The sequence below is a fragment of the Macaca nemestrina genome, chromosome 15 (genome assembly GCF_043159975.1).
Source record: "Macaca nemestrina isolate mMacNem1 chromosome 15, mMacNem.hap1, whole genome shotgun sequence".
NCBI classification, from domain to species: Eukaryota; Metazoa; Chordata; class Mammalia; order Primates; family Cercopithecidae; genus Macaca; species Macaca nemestrina.
Genome location: NC_092139.1, coordinates 17,072,061 through 17,087,240, shown reverse-complemented (window position 1 = coordinate 17,087,240; position 15,180 = coordinate 17,072,061). Strand labels below are relative to the sequence as shown.

The 15,180-nt window shown below is 50.0% G+C and overlaps 1 protein-coding gene across 7 annotated transcripts in view; it reads right to left on the bottom strand.

The window, feature by feature from the left end:
- Positions 1 to 15,180, bottom strand: part of LOC105496497 (sulfatase 2) — a 131,465-nt gene that overhangs the window by 87,569 nt on the left and 28,716 nt on the right. For all 7 annotated transcript variants that reach the window (XM_011767004.3, XM_011767003.3, XM_071079169.1 and 4 more), the window contains exon 2: positions 14,670 to 14,947. In XM_011767004.3, the coding sequence (XP_011765306.2) occupies positions 14,670 to 14,947 (278 nt within the window). The remainder of the gene's footprint in view (positions 1 to 14,669; positions 14,948 to 15,180) is intronic.

Genomic DNA, 15,180 nt, shown 5'->3' with positions numbered 1-15,180 from the left:
GCAGACTGACCAGGCGTGCTCCCATCCCAGAGCCTTCGCCCTGCTGTTCCTTCTGCCTGGAACACCTCTCCCCTAGAGCCCTCCAGTGGTGCTCTCACCCCCTTCTTGTCTTTAGAGTTCCTTTCTCCGTGGAGCCTTCCCTGGCCCCCAATATTTTCTACTCCTTTCCTTGCCTGACATTTTCAACCCTGCACTCATCATCTAACACACGATATACTTCTATGTATTTATCTACTGATCCCGTCTTTTGTCCCCTGTGACTTCTGATGGCTCCACAGTTCTAGCCCCAAAACCTAGAACAGTGCCTGGCACGCAGCGGGTGCTCATAAATGTTTCTTAAATGCATGAGTCCAGGGCACCCCAAGTGGAATCGATCCTTTGCTCTCTGGTCCCACACGCTAAGGAGAAAGGACGAAGCAGCTGGTAGTGACAGCTCGGCCTCTCTCGGTCTCCAGAACCTGCAGAAAGGACAAAAGCTGGCCACCCATCCGACTGGTCAGACCCTTCTCCTGGAACGAAACGCAGGGCAGGCCATCACCTGATGAAATCACCTGCAGTCCACAGCCCCCAGTGCTGCCTTGGCAAACAGTGAACAGCCTCCAGAGACATTTCTTGTTTTTAATGGGCTCAGATCCAGGGTCTTGAAATGCTTAAATCTCCTTCCTCCTCATTCCAGAGGAAGCGAGCTGTGGGGTGCTCCTGGCCAGCACTCACCCTTCCCAAATCAGCTGGCGGAGGAGCGCTGTGTCAATCCACGAGTAAAGGACAACAGTGCCCCGGAATGACAGCAGCATCTGTGCCTGGGCAGTGTTATGTGCTAAGCCTCCCCTCGGGGACAGTAACCTGCTTTATTAAAGCTGCTATAGCGACGAGGCTGTGTAAACCCACATCTCTAACACAAAAAAACATATGATCTAATCGCCTTGCCCAGCCCCGGCCCTAATGCAGAAGGACAGCTCCGATGGGAGGGAAGGACCTGAACGACACGGCCACACAGAAATGAAAAGGCCAGTTTTTAAGCTTTTCAATACAGCCGGGCCAGCCAACCTCAACTTCTTCCGTCCAACATAAACCTGGGGACATGCAGACAAAAACAGACCCGGTTTCTTTCCATGACCAAACTTTCCCACTACACCGGGCAGAGGGTGAGCTCACTCTGACACCTCTGTGACTCCGATGGGCCGGAGAGGCCTCACCCCCACCCCCATCGGTTGGGATTTAAATTTGGGGGCCCAAACCACCCAATGGCCAGAATGCGGTTTCTCCCATGACACTCCTGAACTGCCTCCCCATTCAAGGTGGCTTTTTGGGGGCCTGTGTACCCCTGTGCTATCATTTGATATTTTTATTTAACATGATTTAAGAAAAAACCCTTTAATCTCAATCCAAGTTAACTACGTTGAGTTAGAGAATTAAGGTGCGAGTTATATATATATATACATATATATATATATATTTTTTGATGTACCATCCAGTAAGTCCATCAGTGATAAAATCAATGTTTTGCTGACCTGCCACAGATGATGACGTTGCCAGTGTCATAGGAAATGCTGAATGAATTTGCTCTTCTAAAGGTCTAAGTCAGAGCAAACACTATCTATGGGGACTTAGCAAGGTGCCAGGGAGTTTCAGGATTTAAAACATGACCCCAGCCGCCCCCCCCTCCTTTTTTTTTTTGGCCATTCCTGAGGCTTAGGTGGCTCATATCTGCTGGAGGCCTGGTTCAGCTGGGAGCAGGGGCACCCCACACCCTTCCTAGACAAATCCCTGTAGCCCCCAACTTGGGTGATTTTGATGTAGAACTAATGAGATGATCCTCCCTGTGACTAGTTTCTTAAAATTACAGACATATCATTAGAGTCTGTGATGGCAGGGCCTCCCAGGGAAAGCAGCGGAAGGAAGAATGGGGCAGGGAGAAAAAGGCAGAGTCAGTAAACTCAGGACATTGACTTAAATTCATTCGAATCACTGGTTTCTCTGCCTGGACTATCGCAGTAGGCTCCTAAGCTGTTCTTCTATTCTCCATTTGGTGCCCAGAGGCCTTTGTTTCTTTTGAGACAGGGTCTCACTCTGCTGCCCAGGCTGGAATGCAGTAGTGTGATCACAGCTCACTGTAGCCTCGACCTCCCCAGGGTCAGGTGATCCTCCCACCTCCACCTCCCGAGTAGCTGGAACTACAGGTACACACTACCACACTCAGCTAATTTTTGTATTTTTTGTAGAGATGGGGCTTCACCACGTTGTGCGGGCTGGTCTTGAACTCCTGGGCTCAAGTGATCCTCCTGCCTTGGCCTCCCAAAGTGTTGGGATAACAGGAATGAGCCACCGTGCCTGCCTGGCCAGGACTCCTTTTAAAACAGTCAGTGAGATCATCATATTCGTTTGCCCTTTGTCTTCCAGTGACCGCCTGCCTCACTCAGGGTAAAAACCAAAGTCCTCCCTCTGTTCTACAAGGTCCTCAGTGATCTGGACACTCACTCGCTCCAACTACAACTCCTACCACTCTCTCTCTCTCTCTCAAGCTTCCTCTGCTCCAGTCATGTTGACCTCTTTGTTGTTCCTCGAACACACCGAGCATGTTCCTCCCTCAGGACCTTTGCACCTGCCACTCCTCAGCCCAGACTAAGTCCCTCATTGCCTTCAGGTCTCTGCAAATATCACCTTCTCAGCAAGGCTTTCTCGGGACTGTGCTGATTAGAATCATGCCATCCCCTTCCTTCTTGCCTTTTGCTGCTCTTCCCGGTGCTTCTGTGTGAGTAAATGAAGAGTAAACATTCTTAGGGGACACGCGGGCTACAGATGGTGCCTTTGGGGTGAGTGGTCCAAATCTTGATTTTTGCTACTTCCTGTTAATCAGGCACCTTGTGCAAATGATTTAGCCACCCTGCACCTCAGTTTCCCCATCTGCAAAGCAGGGAGAATAACAGTGCCTCCTTCTCAGGGTTGTTCTGAGTTTTGAGAAAAAAAAAATTATATATATGTATATATATATATGGCTTTCAGTTCAATGCTTGACATACAGAAAGCACTTAATGCATGTCAGCTTTATCTATTTATTTGAGACAGAGTTTCTCTCGTCACCTAGGCTGGAGTGCAATGGCATGATTTCAGTTCACTGCAACCTCTGCGTCCTGGGTTCAAGTGATTCTCCTGCCTCAGCCTCCCAAGTAGCTGGGATTACAGGCTCCCACCACCATGCCTGTCTAATTTTTTTATCTTTAGTAGAGACAGTGTTTCATCATGTTAACCAGGCTGTTCTTGAACTCCTGGCCTTAAGTGATCCACCTGCCTTGGCCTCCCAAAGTGCTGGGATTACAGGAGTGAGCCACCGCGCCTGGCCGCATGTCAGCTTTTCAACAAGTATCGTCTCACACGGAGTTAAAAAACAGAGTCCCTCTAGACTAAATCTTGTCTGCATGTGTGTTTGATTTAGGTCTGCCCAAAAGGAAAGGATTTTAAAAATTGAATGGCCTTTTTCTTAAATTGTGAGATTTCACATCAATTCAGCTTTCTGGCTTTGCTTGAAAAATGTAAAGATCTGGCTTTGATGGGCCCACAGTGGGCTGGACCCGAGTAGCGAAGGCCCACTTGAGAAGGTCCTCCTCCAGTCTTCCACGGCCCCTACCATGTCTACTTCCTCCTTGCCAGTACCTCCCTGGCCCGGTGGGCATGGAGTTTGCAACCCTTAGCTGATTCAATTCCAAGTGAAGGGAGCAGCTAAATAAATCTGCAAAGGTAATAGTCTACTGGGGCCCAGAGACCTGCAGAGAACAGGCATTCAGTGCGGAGGCTTCCTGAGAGGCTGCGGGGTCAGGTACAGGTTGGAACAGAGCCTTGACCTGGACAGGCAGGGGATGAAGAGGGCTATAAGGTCGAGCCACAGATGGGGAAGAACCTGTGTCCTGCACTGTCCTCTGGCTACTGGTGTCCACCTAACAGGCTGGAATTCATTCAGCAGCCCTCTCCTGGCCCTCAAGTGTCCCTGGAATGTCTGCAATGCTGTAGGATCAGCTTGTGAGCTCCCTACCATGCCCAAGGCAACATGTGCGAAAGGGCTGCAGCAGGCTGGGCCCCTCAGACCTCACCAACTGCCCCAGAATAGCTCTGTCTCTAGCAAAGGGGAGAGAAAAGCCTGGGGCACAAACAGCAGAAATCAGCAGCCACACTTGGGCAAGGGAATCTCTTATTTTTCACCTAGTAATGTGTTCACTGCTGCCGGTGGCAACTCTTGCTGTGCCTGTAACTCAATCCAGAATAATGACACTGGATTCCGGGGACCTGTTGCTCAGAGGAGGCTGTTTTTCTTTTGATGGTGCAAAGATGAGCCATTCCTGACTCTTGGACATCACAAAATAAAGTCAAATGTTATTGCTGGTTTCAGCTATGAAAAGCCAAGCCTCCAAATCGGTTCCTAAACCCAAAATCAATTAAGCAGATGTCGAAGAGGCAGGACTGAGATTCTATTAATAAGCATCGAGTTGTCAGAGAGACCATGCAGTTAATTTTTTCTCCATTGCTTTCTGCTGCCTCTGGTTGTAGAAGTTCCTGGGAGAAAATTCTGCTACGGTAATTGTCAACCACAGCAGAGAGGTGGCAGAGCACACATGGGAAAGGGCAGGGCACACATGGGAAAGGGCAGGGCTTGGGTGTAATTGATGGGGCTCTGCAATGATTGGTCATTTCCTCTCGGAGAAGCTCCACCCAGAAATATTCCTCTAACTCGAAAGGCTACAATCACCATCCCTGGGAGGGGATATTTATTCAGTGGGGCAGGGCTTCCAGGGTATTTTCCCCACTTTTCAGAAGAGGCTACGCAGAGCTGCCCCCCAGCCACAGGCCTGGTGGGTGACGTTTGCAAAGCAGCTTAATGTCCACCCTTCCCTACCTCTCCCAATCTGTTCCTCCTGCCCCCGCCTTCCCATCTCTGTAAATGGCACCACCATCTGCCCAACGGCTCAGCCAAAAACCTAGGAGTCATCCCCGATTCCTATTCCCTCACCCGCCCACTCACAATCCATCAAGCAAACCCTGCCGACCTTCCAAGCAGCGCCGGAATCCACCCACCCCTCTCGCTCTGCAGCGCCCCGTCCTGCTCCGTGCCACCAGCATCTCCCACCTGGACCGCTGCAACCACCACCTTATCTCCCTGCTTCCGCTCTTGTCCCTGGGCCACCCTCTGCACCCACAGCTGGGGTGTACCTCTGAGAACACGCACGCATAGCTGATCAGCTCAGAACATTCCGGGGTCCTTCCATCGGGCTTGCAATCAAATCCAGACCCTGCTGCACAGCCTGCAGGGGACCACCGGGTCTCCCCTGTCTGCTCTCTGCCCCCTTCCCCATCCTCCTCCCCTTCATTCCCAGGTCCTGCTGCCCTCCTCCAAGGTCCTGGCAAACCTGTTGCTGCCACAGGGCTCTTGTATGTGCGGTGCTTCTGCCTCGGGTTTCCACGTGAACATCTAAACATCTCCTCATGACGCAGGTCTCCCCGGTGTTCGGCCGCACAGCCACGCCTCCCACTGCTGGAGGAGCTGTCCTCGCTGGGACACTTGCTCCTGATCTCTGGTGTGGCTGAGACCCTCAGTTGCCCACCAGTATCTCTTTCCCCTTCTTCCTCTGATCAGGCCCTGACTTTATTTTCAATGCACCCATCGAGGAAACATTTCCCAGATTCCCTTATGGCCAAAGATGTGCCAGGAGTCTGCCTGTGGCCTTCCAGCCCTGCCCTCTGTCCAGTTCTCCACCCCAGGGCACTGGCCTGGAGGTGCTGGTTCAACAAGCCCCTTCATTCTCTGGGCTCTGGGTTGGATTTGACTGACAAGGGCCCCTGGCAGGAGAATAGCAAAAGAAGAAAGTGAGGTTGGCAGACAGATTCCTCCACCTTCCTCCCTGTGGTGCCAACAGAGGGTGACAGCTCTTGTGAGGTGACCCTCTGTGCCTCTGGGTTCCAGTAACCTCTTGTCCCACTGATGCTAATTAGCCTGGGGCACACTGCATTAGCCCTAGTAGTTTCCTCACACTTGCTCACACTTTAGCAAAAAACACTTAAACCGCCTTTGAATGATTCAAATTTGCATGTGCTTTATAATTCTTGCTGAGATCAAGTGGCTAAGTAAATAAGATCTATTCGTGTTGCATGTGACTTCTGAAGTGAGTTCTTCTTTCTGTATCCTGCCCTTCTGCCTCTGCTTCCTTTTTCTTGCTGCCTAGAATGTGGCTGTGACAGCTGGAGCTCCAGCAGCTGTTCTAACCACAAGGTGACTTTGCAGATGGAAGCTACGCACTAAGTATGATGGAACAGAAAGGCAGAGGAGGAGCTTGGGTCCCTGATAACCTTGAAGCCACCAAGCCAGTCCTAGACTGCCTACCTCCAGACATCTGCATCGTTCTGTCTTGTTTAAGCCGTGTTATTTTATGTTTGCTTTTACATGCAGCCAAATCTAATCCTGATACACTTAACTTCCAGAACTCAAGTGATCTCTCAAATGTTGCTGAATTGAAAAAAAAATCATCTTACAGGAATGTGCTTGGCAAGCTGAACACCAGTGTGGGTCCAAATGAGCCTCTCTTCTTTCTGAGATAACCTGCATCCACATGTTTTTCCTCCTCTAGTGATCAGTGGCAGGAAGGCCAGGAGGTGGGATCTCAGAGAAGCTGAGCTGGAAGTTAGCACCGATCTGGCATCTGGAATCTGGGCATGTTGTCCCGGGCTTCCAGCCATTTGGCCCCTACAGAGAGTACTTGAGCCTGCGATTTGGAATTGATCTCCTGGATATCAGTCAGTGGCACAGGGTGTGGTTTCCTTGTGTTCACAGACGGAAAGTGGAGAACAGGAGGCCGGCCAGACCTCTGCTACGCCTCTCTTTCAAAAGCCTGCCTCTCCCACAGGACAGGTCTCCAGGCTGGATCCCTGCAACTTTCAGGATCTGGGAAGAGTCTCAGATTCAGCGAAGCACAAATAAGCACACAGTTTGTATACGATCCCCACCCTCCCCCTACTCTAAGCCCACCCAGGCCTGGGCCTCTCTCGTCAACGTCTGACTGATGTGGCTGCCTACTGGACAGTTCCTGTTGGCTTTTCACAGGCACCTGCAACTTCCCAGGTCCAGAACGGAGCTTTCTTTACTTACTGATTGGTTTATTGATTTATCGATTGAAACGGAGTCTCATTCTGTTGCCAGGCTGGAGTGCAGTGGTGCGATCTCAGCTCACTGCAACCTCCGCCTCCCGGGTTCAAGCAAATCTCCTGCCTCAGCCTCCCGAGTAGCTGGGACTACAGGCGCCTGCCAACAGGCCCCACTAATTTTTGTATTTTTAGTAGAGATGGGGTTTCACTATGTTGGCCAGGATGGTCTCGATCTCCTGACCTTGTGATCCGCACATCTCGGCCTCCCAAAGTGCTGGGATCACAGGCTTGAGCCACCGCACGCGGCCCAGAGCTTCTAACCATGGCTTTCCCCATCTGTATACACAGAAAATCCATTCTCATGGTTTTTCAGGCCACAACCTTGGAGTCATTCTCAACTCTTCTTTCCCATCCCACATCAGTTCCATCAGCAGCACTTGTATCAGCTCTACCTTTGAACTATGATCAGCACTTACTACTTTCCTCACTCTGGTCTGAGCCGCCATCATCTCATGCCTGGACCATTGCAACAGACTCCTCACTGGGCTCATCTCACACGTGGACTGTTGCAGTAGACTCCTTACTGGACACCCTGCTCTCATTACACCTATTCAGTCCACTCTTCTAGAGGCGTCCTTGGAAGACACAAATCAGGTGGTGTTCCTCCTCTGCTCAATGTCCTCTATTGTGTCCATCTCACTCAGAAAGCCAAAATCCTCCTCCCATTCAAAGGCTCATGCCCTGCACGGTCCATCCAACCACCACCTCCCCATTACCGCTCACTCTTCCTGCTGTCCTTGTGCACACTGCTCTGGCCTCTTTGCTGCTCTGAGCCTGCTGGCACAGTATCTGCCTCAGGGCCTTTGCACACACAGTTCCTTATGCCTGGAGTGCTCTTCCCCAGGGAACCCCCTTGACTGGTTTCCTTACCTCCTTTGCTCAGATTTCCCCTTCCCAATGAGACTACCCTATAGAAAATCCCAGCAATTCTTTTCTCCACCTTTCTTCTGGTTGATCGTCCCTCCTAGCTTCCCCTCCTGGCTTTATTCTCCTCCTCACTTTCTGCTCTCTCGTGTACTATAGATTTGATGTGTCTTGTTAACTCTTCTATTAAGAATGTAAGCTCTGTTTAGTTTGTTGGCTGTTGGATCTCCTTTGGCACACAGTAGGTGCTCAGGAAACATCTGCTAAATGAATGAGTCTGGTCCAGTTTGAGCAGCTGCTTCAGAGAGTGCCACGTGAGGGTGTCACAAGCATCTCTCTAAATGGACTGCACACCAGCTACCTGCCTTCTTCTGGCGCCAGCTTCTGAATTTTCCTTTAGGGAACTTGCTCTATCCCAATCCCAGTCCTCGTGGTTCAAGTGGGGTTGGCTTCAGTCCTGGCTCCAGGAATGCGCACATGACTCCATCCGGCCAACCATTGTTTTCCATTCCCCTGAATCTGGTTGACCAGAAGTCCCAGACAGTGTCAGACCAAAAAGACTCAATTTGGGGACCGTCTTCTAGGTGAGAGAAGCTCTTTCCACAGGGATGGTTTGCACCTGTATGGTGTTCATGTGGGTCTAGCAATGCCAGGAACGCTGCCTGGAGAGCTGGCCTGAGAGTGAAGCCGACTTGGAGGAAAGCTGAGATCAGGGAGAGATGGAGGAACAGAGGCCATCCAGAGACAAAGCTTCTGGATCCAACTGCACCTGAAGCTCAGTGTATACTTGGACTTACTTATATGAGTCCAATAAAGTCCCCTTTTTGTTTCTTCAATCCTGCTTGAGTTTACATCACTCGTAACTGAGAGAATCTAGGCTGACAAAGAGTGGTTGTGACACAGGCATTTTTAACATCCAGTGGAATGCTGGTTCCCCTGGTACTTTTGCAGGACCCAAAACCACCACTCAGTTGCTTTTTGCAAGCCACGATGGTGCAACTCTGTTCATCGGCAGAGGCAGTAACAGCAGAAGAACCCATGGCAAACTTGATGGACAACTGCCACTCAAATTATGGGGTATGTCGCCATGCCAGGCTCACACATACCTGGCAGAGTGGGCGCCGGCTCACCTGCATGAGTGTGGGCGGCACTCACCCCACTGTCAGCCAGAGGAGACTCTAACATAATGTTGCTGTTCAGTGCCATGAGACACTTAGATTTTAATGTCATTTTGATATGTAAAGCTTGCTATAGACAAACAACACGTGGCATTGGCCCAGGGTGCTCTAACAGACGATGGCTTTAACAACCCAAGTGAGAGCAAACAGTCACACATGACAGGTGCCAGGTATTCAGTCCTCACAAGAATGCCAGGGAGACGGATCATCATCTCCACTTTATAGATGAGTAAACTGAGGCACAGAGAGGGCAAGTCTTTCGCAAGGGCACACAGTCAATGGTAGAGTGAGGATTTGAACCCAGTGGCTAATGAGACAGCCTCTTACCCTTGCAACTTTGCTCAGAGTATTTTCCTTTAAAGATGTTCTGAAAGGTTGGGGGCAGCAGCTCACACCTGTAATTCCAGCACTTTGGGAGGCCCATGGGGGCGGATTGCTTGAGCTCACGAGTTTGCAACCAGCCTGAGCAACATGGCAAAAGCCCATCTCTAAAAAAAAGAGAAAAAAAAAAAAAAAAAAACAAACTCCCAAAATTAGCTGGGTGTGATGTGATGGTGTGCACCTGTAGTCCCAGCTACTTCGGGGGCTGAGGTAAGAGGATTGCTTAAGCTCGGGAGGTTGAGGCTGCAGTAAGCAGTGATCACACCACTGCATTCCAGCCTGGGTGACAGAGCGAAACCTTGTCTCAAAAAATATAAACAAATAAAGATGTTCTGAAAGGCAAAGAATTCTTTTGAAATGCAAACATCAGGCCAGGCGTGGTAGCTCACACCTGTGATCCCAGCATCTTGGGAGGCCAAGACGGCGGATTGCCTGATGTCAGGAGTTCGAGGCCAACCTGGCCAACATGGCGAAACCCCGTCTCTACTAAAAATACAAAAATTAGCTGGGCATGGTAGCAGGCACCTGTAATTCTAGCTACTTGGGAGGCTGAGGCAGGAGAATCACGTGAACCCAGGAGGCGGAGGTTGCAGTGAGCCGAGATCGCGCCACTGTACTCCAGCCTGGGTGACAGAGTGAGACTCTGTCTCAAAAAGAAAAAAAAAACAAAACACAAAAAAAGAAATGCAAACACTGCATGTAGTCTCGCGGGGCACACTTCAAATCTGACCATCTGAGGGGCCCCTAAAAGGCAACCATCTCTGCCTGGTGTGAACACTCAGGAAAATGAGCACTAGGGAATCCACCCCGATATTCTGGGGTTTGGAGTCTGGCTGTATCCTTAACCCTCTGACACAAGGGCCACCACCAAGTGGTGCCCATGTAAGTGGGGCTCTCACATCAAAAGCTTGAGAAAGTTCTTCTCTTTTCTAGCCTCTATCCTGCCGATCAGGTCAAGAAGAAAGTCTGGCAGGTGCTACTTCACCTTTAACACTGCTTCTGAAACTGCCCATCGCCCTCATTACAGCAGAGCCACACCGGCTTTGTGGGAGGCAGCATCTTGCTGACATTTAAAAACACTACCTGGTTTTCACTGTGTTTGGTTTTGCAGTGATCCTTTACCGAACGCAATGTGTATTGTGTTTTTCCTTTACAGTCAGAATTTGGAGGTTTCTTTTAAAATAATATTTAAGCATCAAAAATAAGTCCAGTTAAAGAAATTCTCAAGTCATACATCAGAACTGGGATGCTGCAAAAATTCTCTTGCTCCAGGCCAGAATCATGTCTTAATCCTCTTGGTGTCTCAGAGCCTGTCAGAGCCCCAGCGGCTCCCCAGAGGTTTAGATCAAATTAAACCAGTAAACCCTGGCAGAGCCCACAGATTCTACAGCCTCCCTGAACAAAGGACGTCTGCAAACGAGACCTTCACCTCCACGTGCTTCCCTCTTACTCTTTTGGAGCGGAAGGCCAGCAGAAGTCCGCTGGTCTCTGAGGGTCACCGAGACACAGGGATGTCCCCCACTACTCTAAACATGTAATGATAATTTAGGCCACTTACAAACTAGTATGGCCCTGGAAGCAGTTCCCCTGGGCATTTGACAATTTCAAAAGACAGCTCAGGGAATCAAATGCGTGCAGGGAAAGGAAAATCGAATATACGTGGTACAGTTCCGACCCCCGAGCCTTGCAATTAGGAAACAGAACAAGTCCCTCATCTTGTGTATCTGGCACCAGTCCTCCCAACAGGACCCTAATGAGGATGGACGTCTGTTCTCTGTCCTGGGACTGGAAAGAATCCTGGGATTATCTCAGTTGAGAGGTCTGTCAGTCCAGAGGGCTGTCAGAACTGCCGCACGGATGAGCAGAAAATAGCAAATGATAAATTTTTTAGGACCACCCGCTGCATGCCAGTTGTAGCAGACTGTGAGATAATGTATTGGGCTTTTTTGGGACATGCATTATTGATCTGGGTCTGTCTAGTGGTTTATAAAAAGCCCATCATGCTCCTCCCACAACCACCTTCCCATCCCTCACCTCCTGAAGGAGGCTCAGTCTCCTTCGAAACCCAGTGCTGCTGGTAGAAGAGGTCTGGCTTGTTGGCAGAGGGCAAGACTTGCAGGCCCTGATCTATGCTGTGTAATGCTATTGGGCAAGAGCTGACACAGGCCACTGAACACCAGGGGCTCCAAACCCACGGCATCCACCTCCTAGAATTTATCCTTCAGAAGCGCTCCCTTGCCTGCGCAAAGATGCCTGTTAAAATGTCCAGCAACAATATCTGTAACAGTGAAAAACTAACAAACGCACACACTACCAATCTGAAAACAACTCAATATCCACCCCAGGAATCTGACTAAACAGAGCAGTGGCTAAGATCACGTGTTCTGGGTTCAAATCTTGTTTTTCTCTTTTTTTCTGAGATGGGGTTTTGTTCTATTGCCCAAGCTAGAGAAGTGGTGTGACCTAGGCTCACTGCAGCCTTGACCTCTTGAGCTCAAGTGATCCCTTCACCTCAGCCTCCCACTAGCTGCTACTACAGGTATGTGCCACCATCCTTGGCTGATTTTTATATTTTTGTTAAGATGGGGTCTTACTATGTTGCCCAGGCTGGTCTCGAACTCCTGGCCTTAAGTGATCCTACCTCCTCAGGCTCGCAAAGTGCTGGGATGTGAGCCACTGCACCCAGCTCAAATCATGTTTAATCACATTCCAGCTGTGCAAACTTGGACAAGTGGCTTCTCTCTGCCTCAGTTTTTCCATCTGTCAAATGGAGAGAAGAAATCTCTGTATTTTAAGTCAGCCGCGGCTTTCTTTGTTCTCCTTGCTCCTGTGTCTACTTCATATCCGTGGCTCCTTTCCTTGTATGTGCATACACTGTTGGTTTCCTTACATCTGCATATGCAGTTGGTTTCTTTTTATCTGGATACACTGCTGGTTTTATTCACAAGTCACAGGCAAAATTCAGTGAGATTCAGACATGAGACTTAGCTGGATCATGTTGCAAAAATGTGTTGTTCCTAAGAGTGGGTATTCAGTCACTCACCTGTTGATTTGGGCCCCAAACTAGGAGTTGCCCTTGAAATGTCTCTTTTCCTTAACCCGCATACCTAACCCATTGATTTGTTTATTTCCCAAACATACATCAGGTGGGATCGGGTCTCCGCGCCCAGGTCTGAGCTTCCATCATCACTGCCCTATCACGACATTGGCCTCTGAATGGGTGTCCTGTTTCTGCCCTTACCCCTGCAATTTAATTTCATCAAAAGAGCTGGGGGGATCCTGTTGGAACCTAACTGAGGTCACGGCCTTCCTCTTCTTTTTTTTTGAGACGGAGTCTCTCTCTGTCGCCCAGGCTGGAGTGCAGTGGCCGGATCTCAGCTCACTGCAAGCTCCGCCTCCTGGGTTTACGCCATTCTCCTGCCTCAGCCTCCCGAGTAGCTGGGACTACAGGTGCCCGCCACCTCACCCGGCTAGTTTTTTGTATTTTTTTTTTTTTAGTAGAGACAGGGTTTCACCATGTTAGCCAGGATGGTCTCGATCTCTTGACCTCGTGATCCGCCCGTCTCGGCCTCCCAAAGTGCTGGGATTACAGGCTTGAGCCACCGCGCCCGGCCTTGCCTTCCTCTTCTTAAGGCCCCCTCATCCATGTCTATTTTACCAAGAATCAAACTCAAAGCCTCCACCATGGCCACAAGGCCTGGTGCGACCCGGGCCAAGTTGGCTCCTCAGCCTCATCTCTCTCCATCATGGCCCCACTCCCTCCACTCCGGCTCCCTGGCACTTTTTGTTTTTGGCTCCAAACCACCGAGCTCATTTCTATCTCAGTATCTTTGAATTTCCTGTTCTCCCCACCTGGAATGAGCCTCCCCCAGTTCTCTGGCTCCTGACACAGTGCACTGAATGGAACAAATGCGTAATAAACATCTGCTGGATGAATGAACGAACGTGCAGGGCATCGGAAATTCTAGGCATGACTACAACCGAAACAGTGTGGGGGCTACACAACGTCAGATCAAGAAGCTCTGAGGTCCAGGTGCTGCCTGCCAGACCTCTCTGCAAAATTCTGCAAGAAACAAAACACACCTTTCTGGCCACAGTCTGCAGACTCCCCATAGTTATCAAATCTACCTCATTCTAAATGCTGCCAGGAGATAGGTATCCTATGTGTCATATGGTCAATAAAAGCTCTGGGATCTGACTGCTTCCTGGCTATGAATTCTTCTTGCACTGAGAAGCTCCCGGAGGAAAAAATCTATACTTGTGATCATTAATACAAAGCATTGCAAGGAACAACTTGGTTTTATGTAAATTACCTTTTGCTGGTAGCCAAAAGACAAATTCAGGTTGTCAAGGCTAACCTAGTCAACCTTTACATTTGTTGCCACCAACAACGTGCTGTTATCCTTTCAGAATGGATGGAGGCCGAGGGACCACCTTTCATGGGATCAATGATTGGCAGTCTTTGCCACAACCCACAAGAGCCTCCAAAATCTGGTTCCAGGCTCATGTCTCATCCTTTTTTTTTTTTTTTTTTTTTTGAGACAGAGTCTCACACTGTCACCCAGGCTGGAGTGTCGTGGAGTGATCTCCACTCACCACAACCTCTTTCTCCCGGATTCTAGAGATTCTTGTGCCTCAGTCTCCTCAGTAGCTGGGGTTACAGGCATGTGCCACCATGCCCGGCTCATTTCTGTAGTTTTAGTAAAGACGGGGTTTCACCACGTTGGCCAGGCTGGTCTCAAACTCCTGACTTCCGGTGATCTACCCGCCTCGGCCTCCCAAAGTGCTGGGATTACGGGCGTGAGCCACCGCACCCAGCCTGTTCTCTTTAACTCTTTGGAGAAATCCAGGAATGGTTCTGCAACTGGAGGAGGGTAGAGACCCCTAACCTTGAGGACCCAGTTGTGGCCCCAAACACGTGTGGGTGCCATGTCTTGGTTTCAACGAACTCAAAAATGACCACTACGAATCAACACCACCGCCTCGCCTCAGGAGCCTCAGCCTAACCCAGGGACCCTGCGCCAAGAGGCCGAGGTGCCACCCTGGGGCCCTGAGGCTTACCCAGCTCCACGTCCTGGTCGTCCGTCAGCACCAGGATGATGTTGGGGCGGATGTTCCTGCGGTCCCTCTGAAACCTGCCTTTCAGGCGGTGGTGCGACAGGAAGGCCGAGCTTCCGCCCAGCAGGGAGAACACCGTTGCGGACAGCAAGCACAGCACGAGGCTCGGGGGACCCATCTTCTGTTTTGGCTGATCTGGTGCTTCTTTTGGTATGCAGGAGTCTGAAGTTGCGTCGTCTGTGGCTTTGTTTCTTTTCCCTCGTCCCTCTTTACTCGCAGATCTAGAGGAGGAGGAAGAATCAGGTCAATATTTACGTCAAGGCTGCCGGCTGCTCATTCTTGCATAATGATTTGTATGGTGGCTGGCATGAACAATGGGAGTTTCTTTGAACAGGGGTGGCTATGGCAGAGTGAAAACTCAACTCCGCTGAAGTTAGCAAAGTCTTTACAATTTGCTTGGTCAACAAACGGGCAGAAAAGCCTTCTGTGGCCACTTCTGCAGAAACAATTTCTT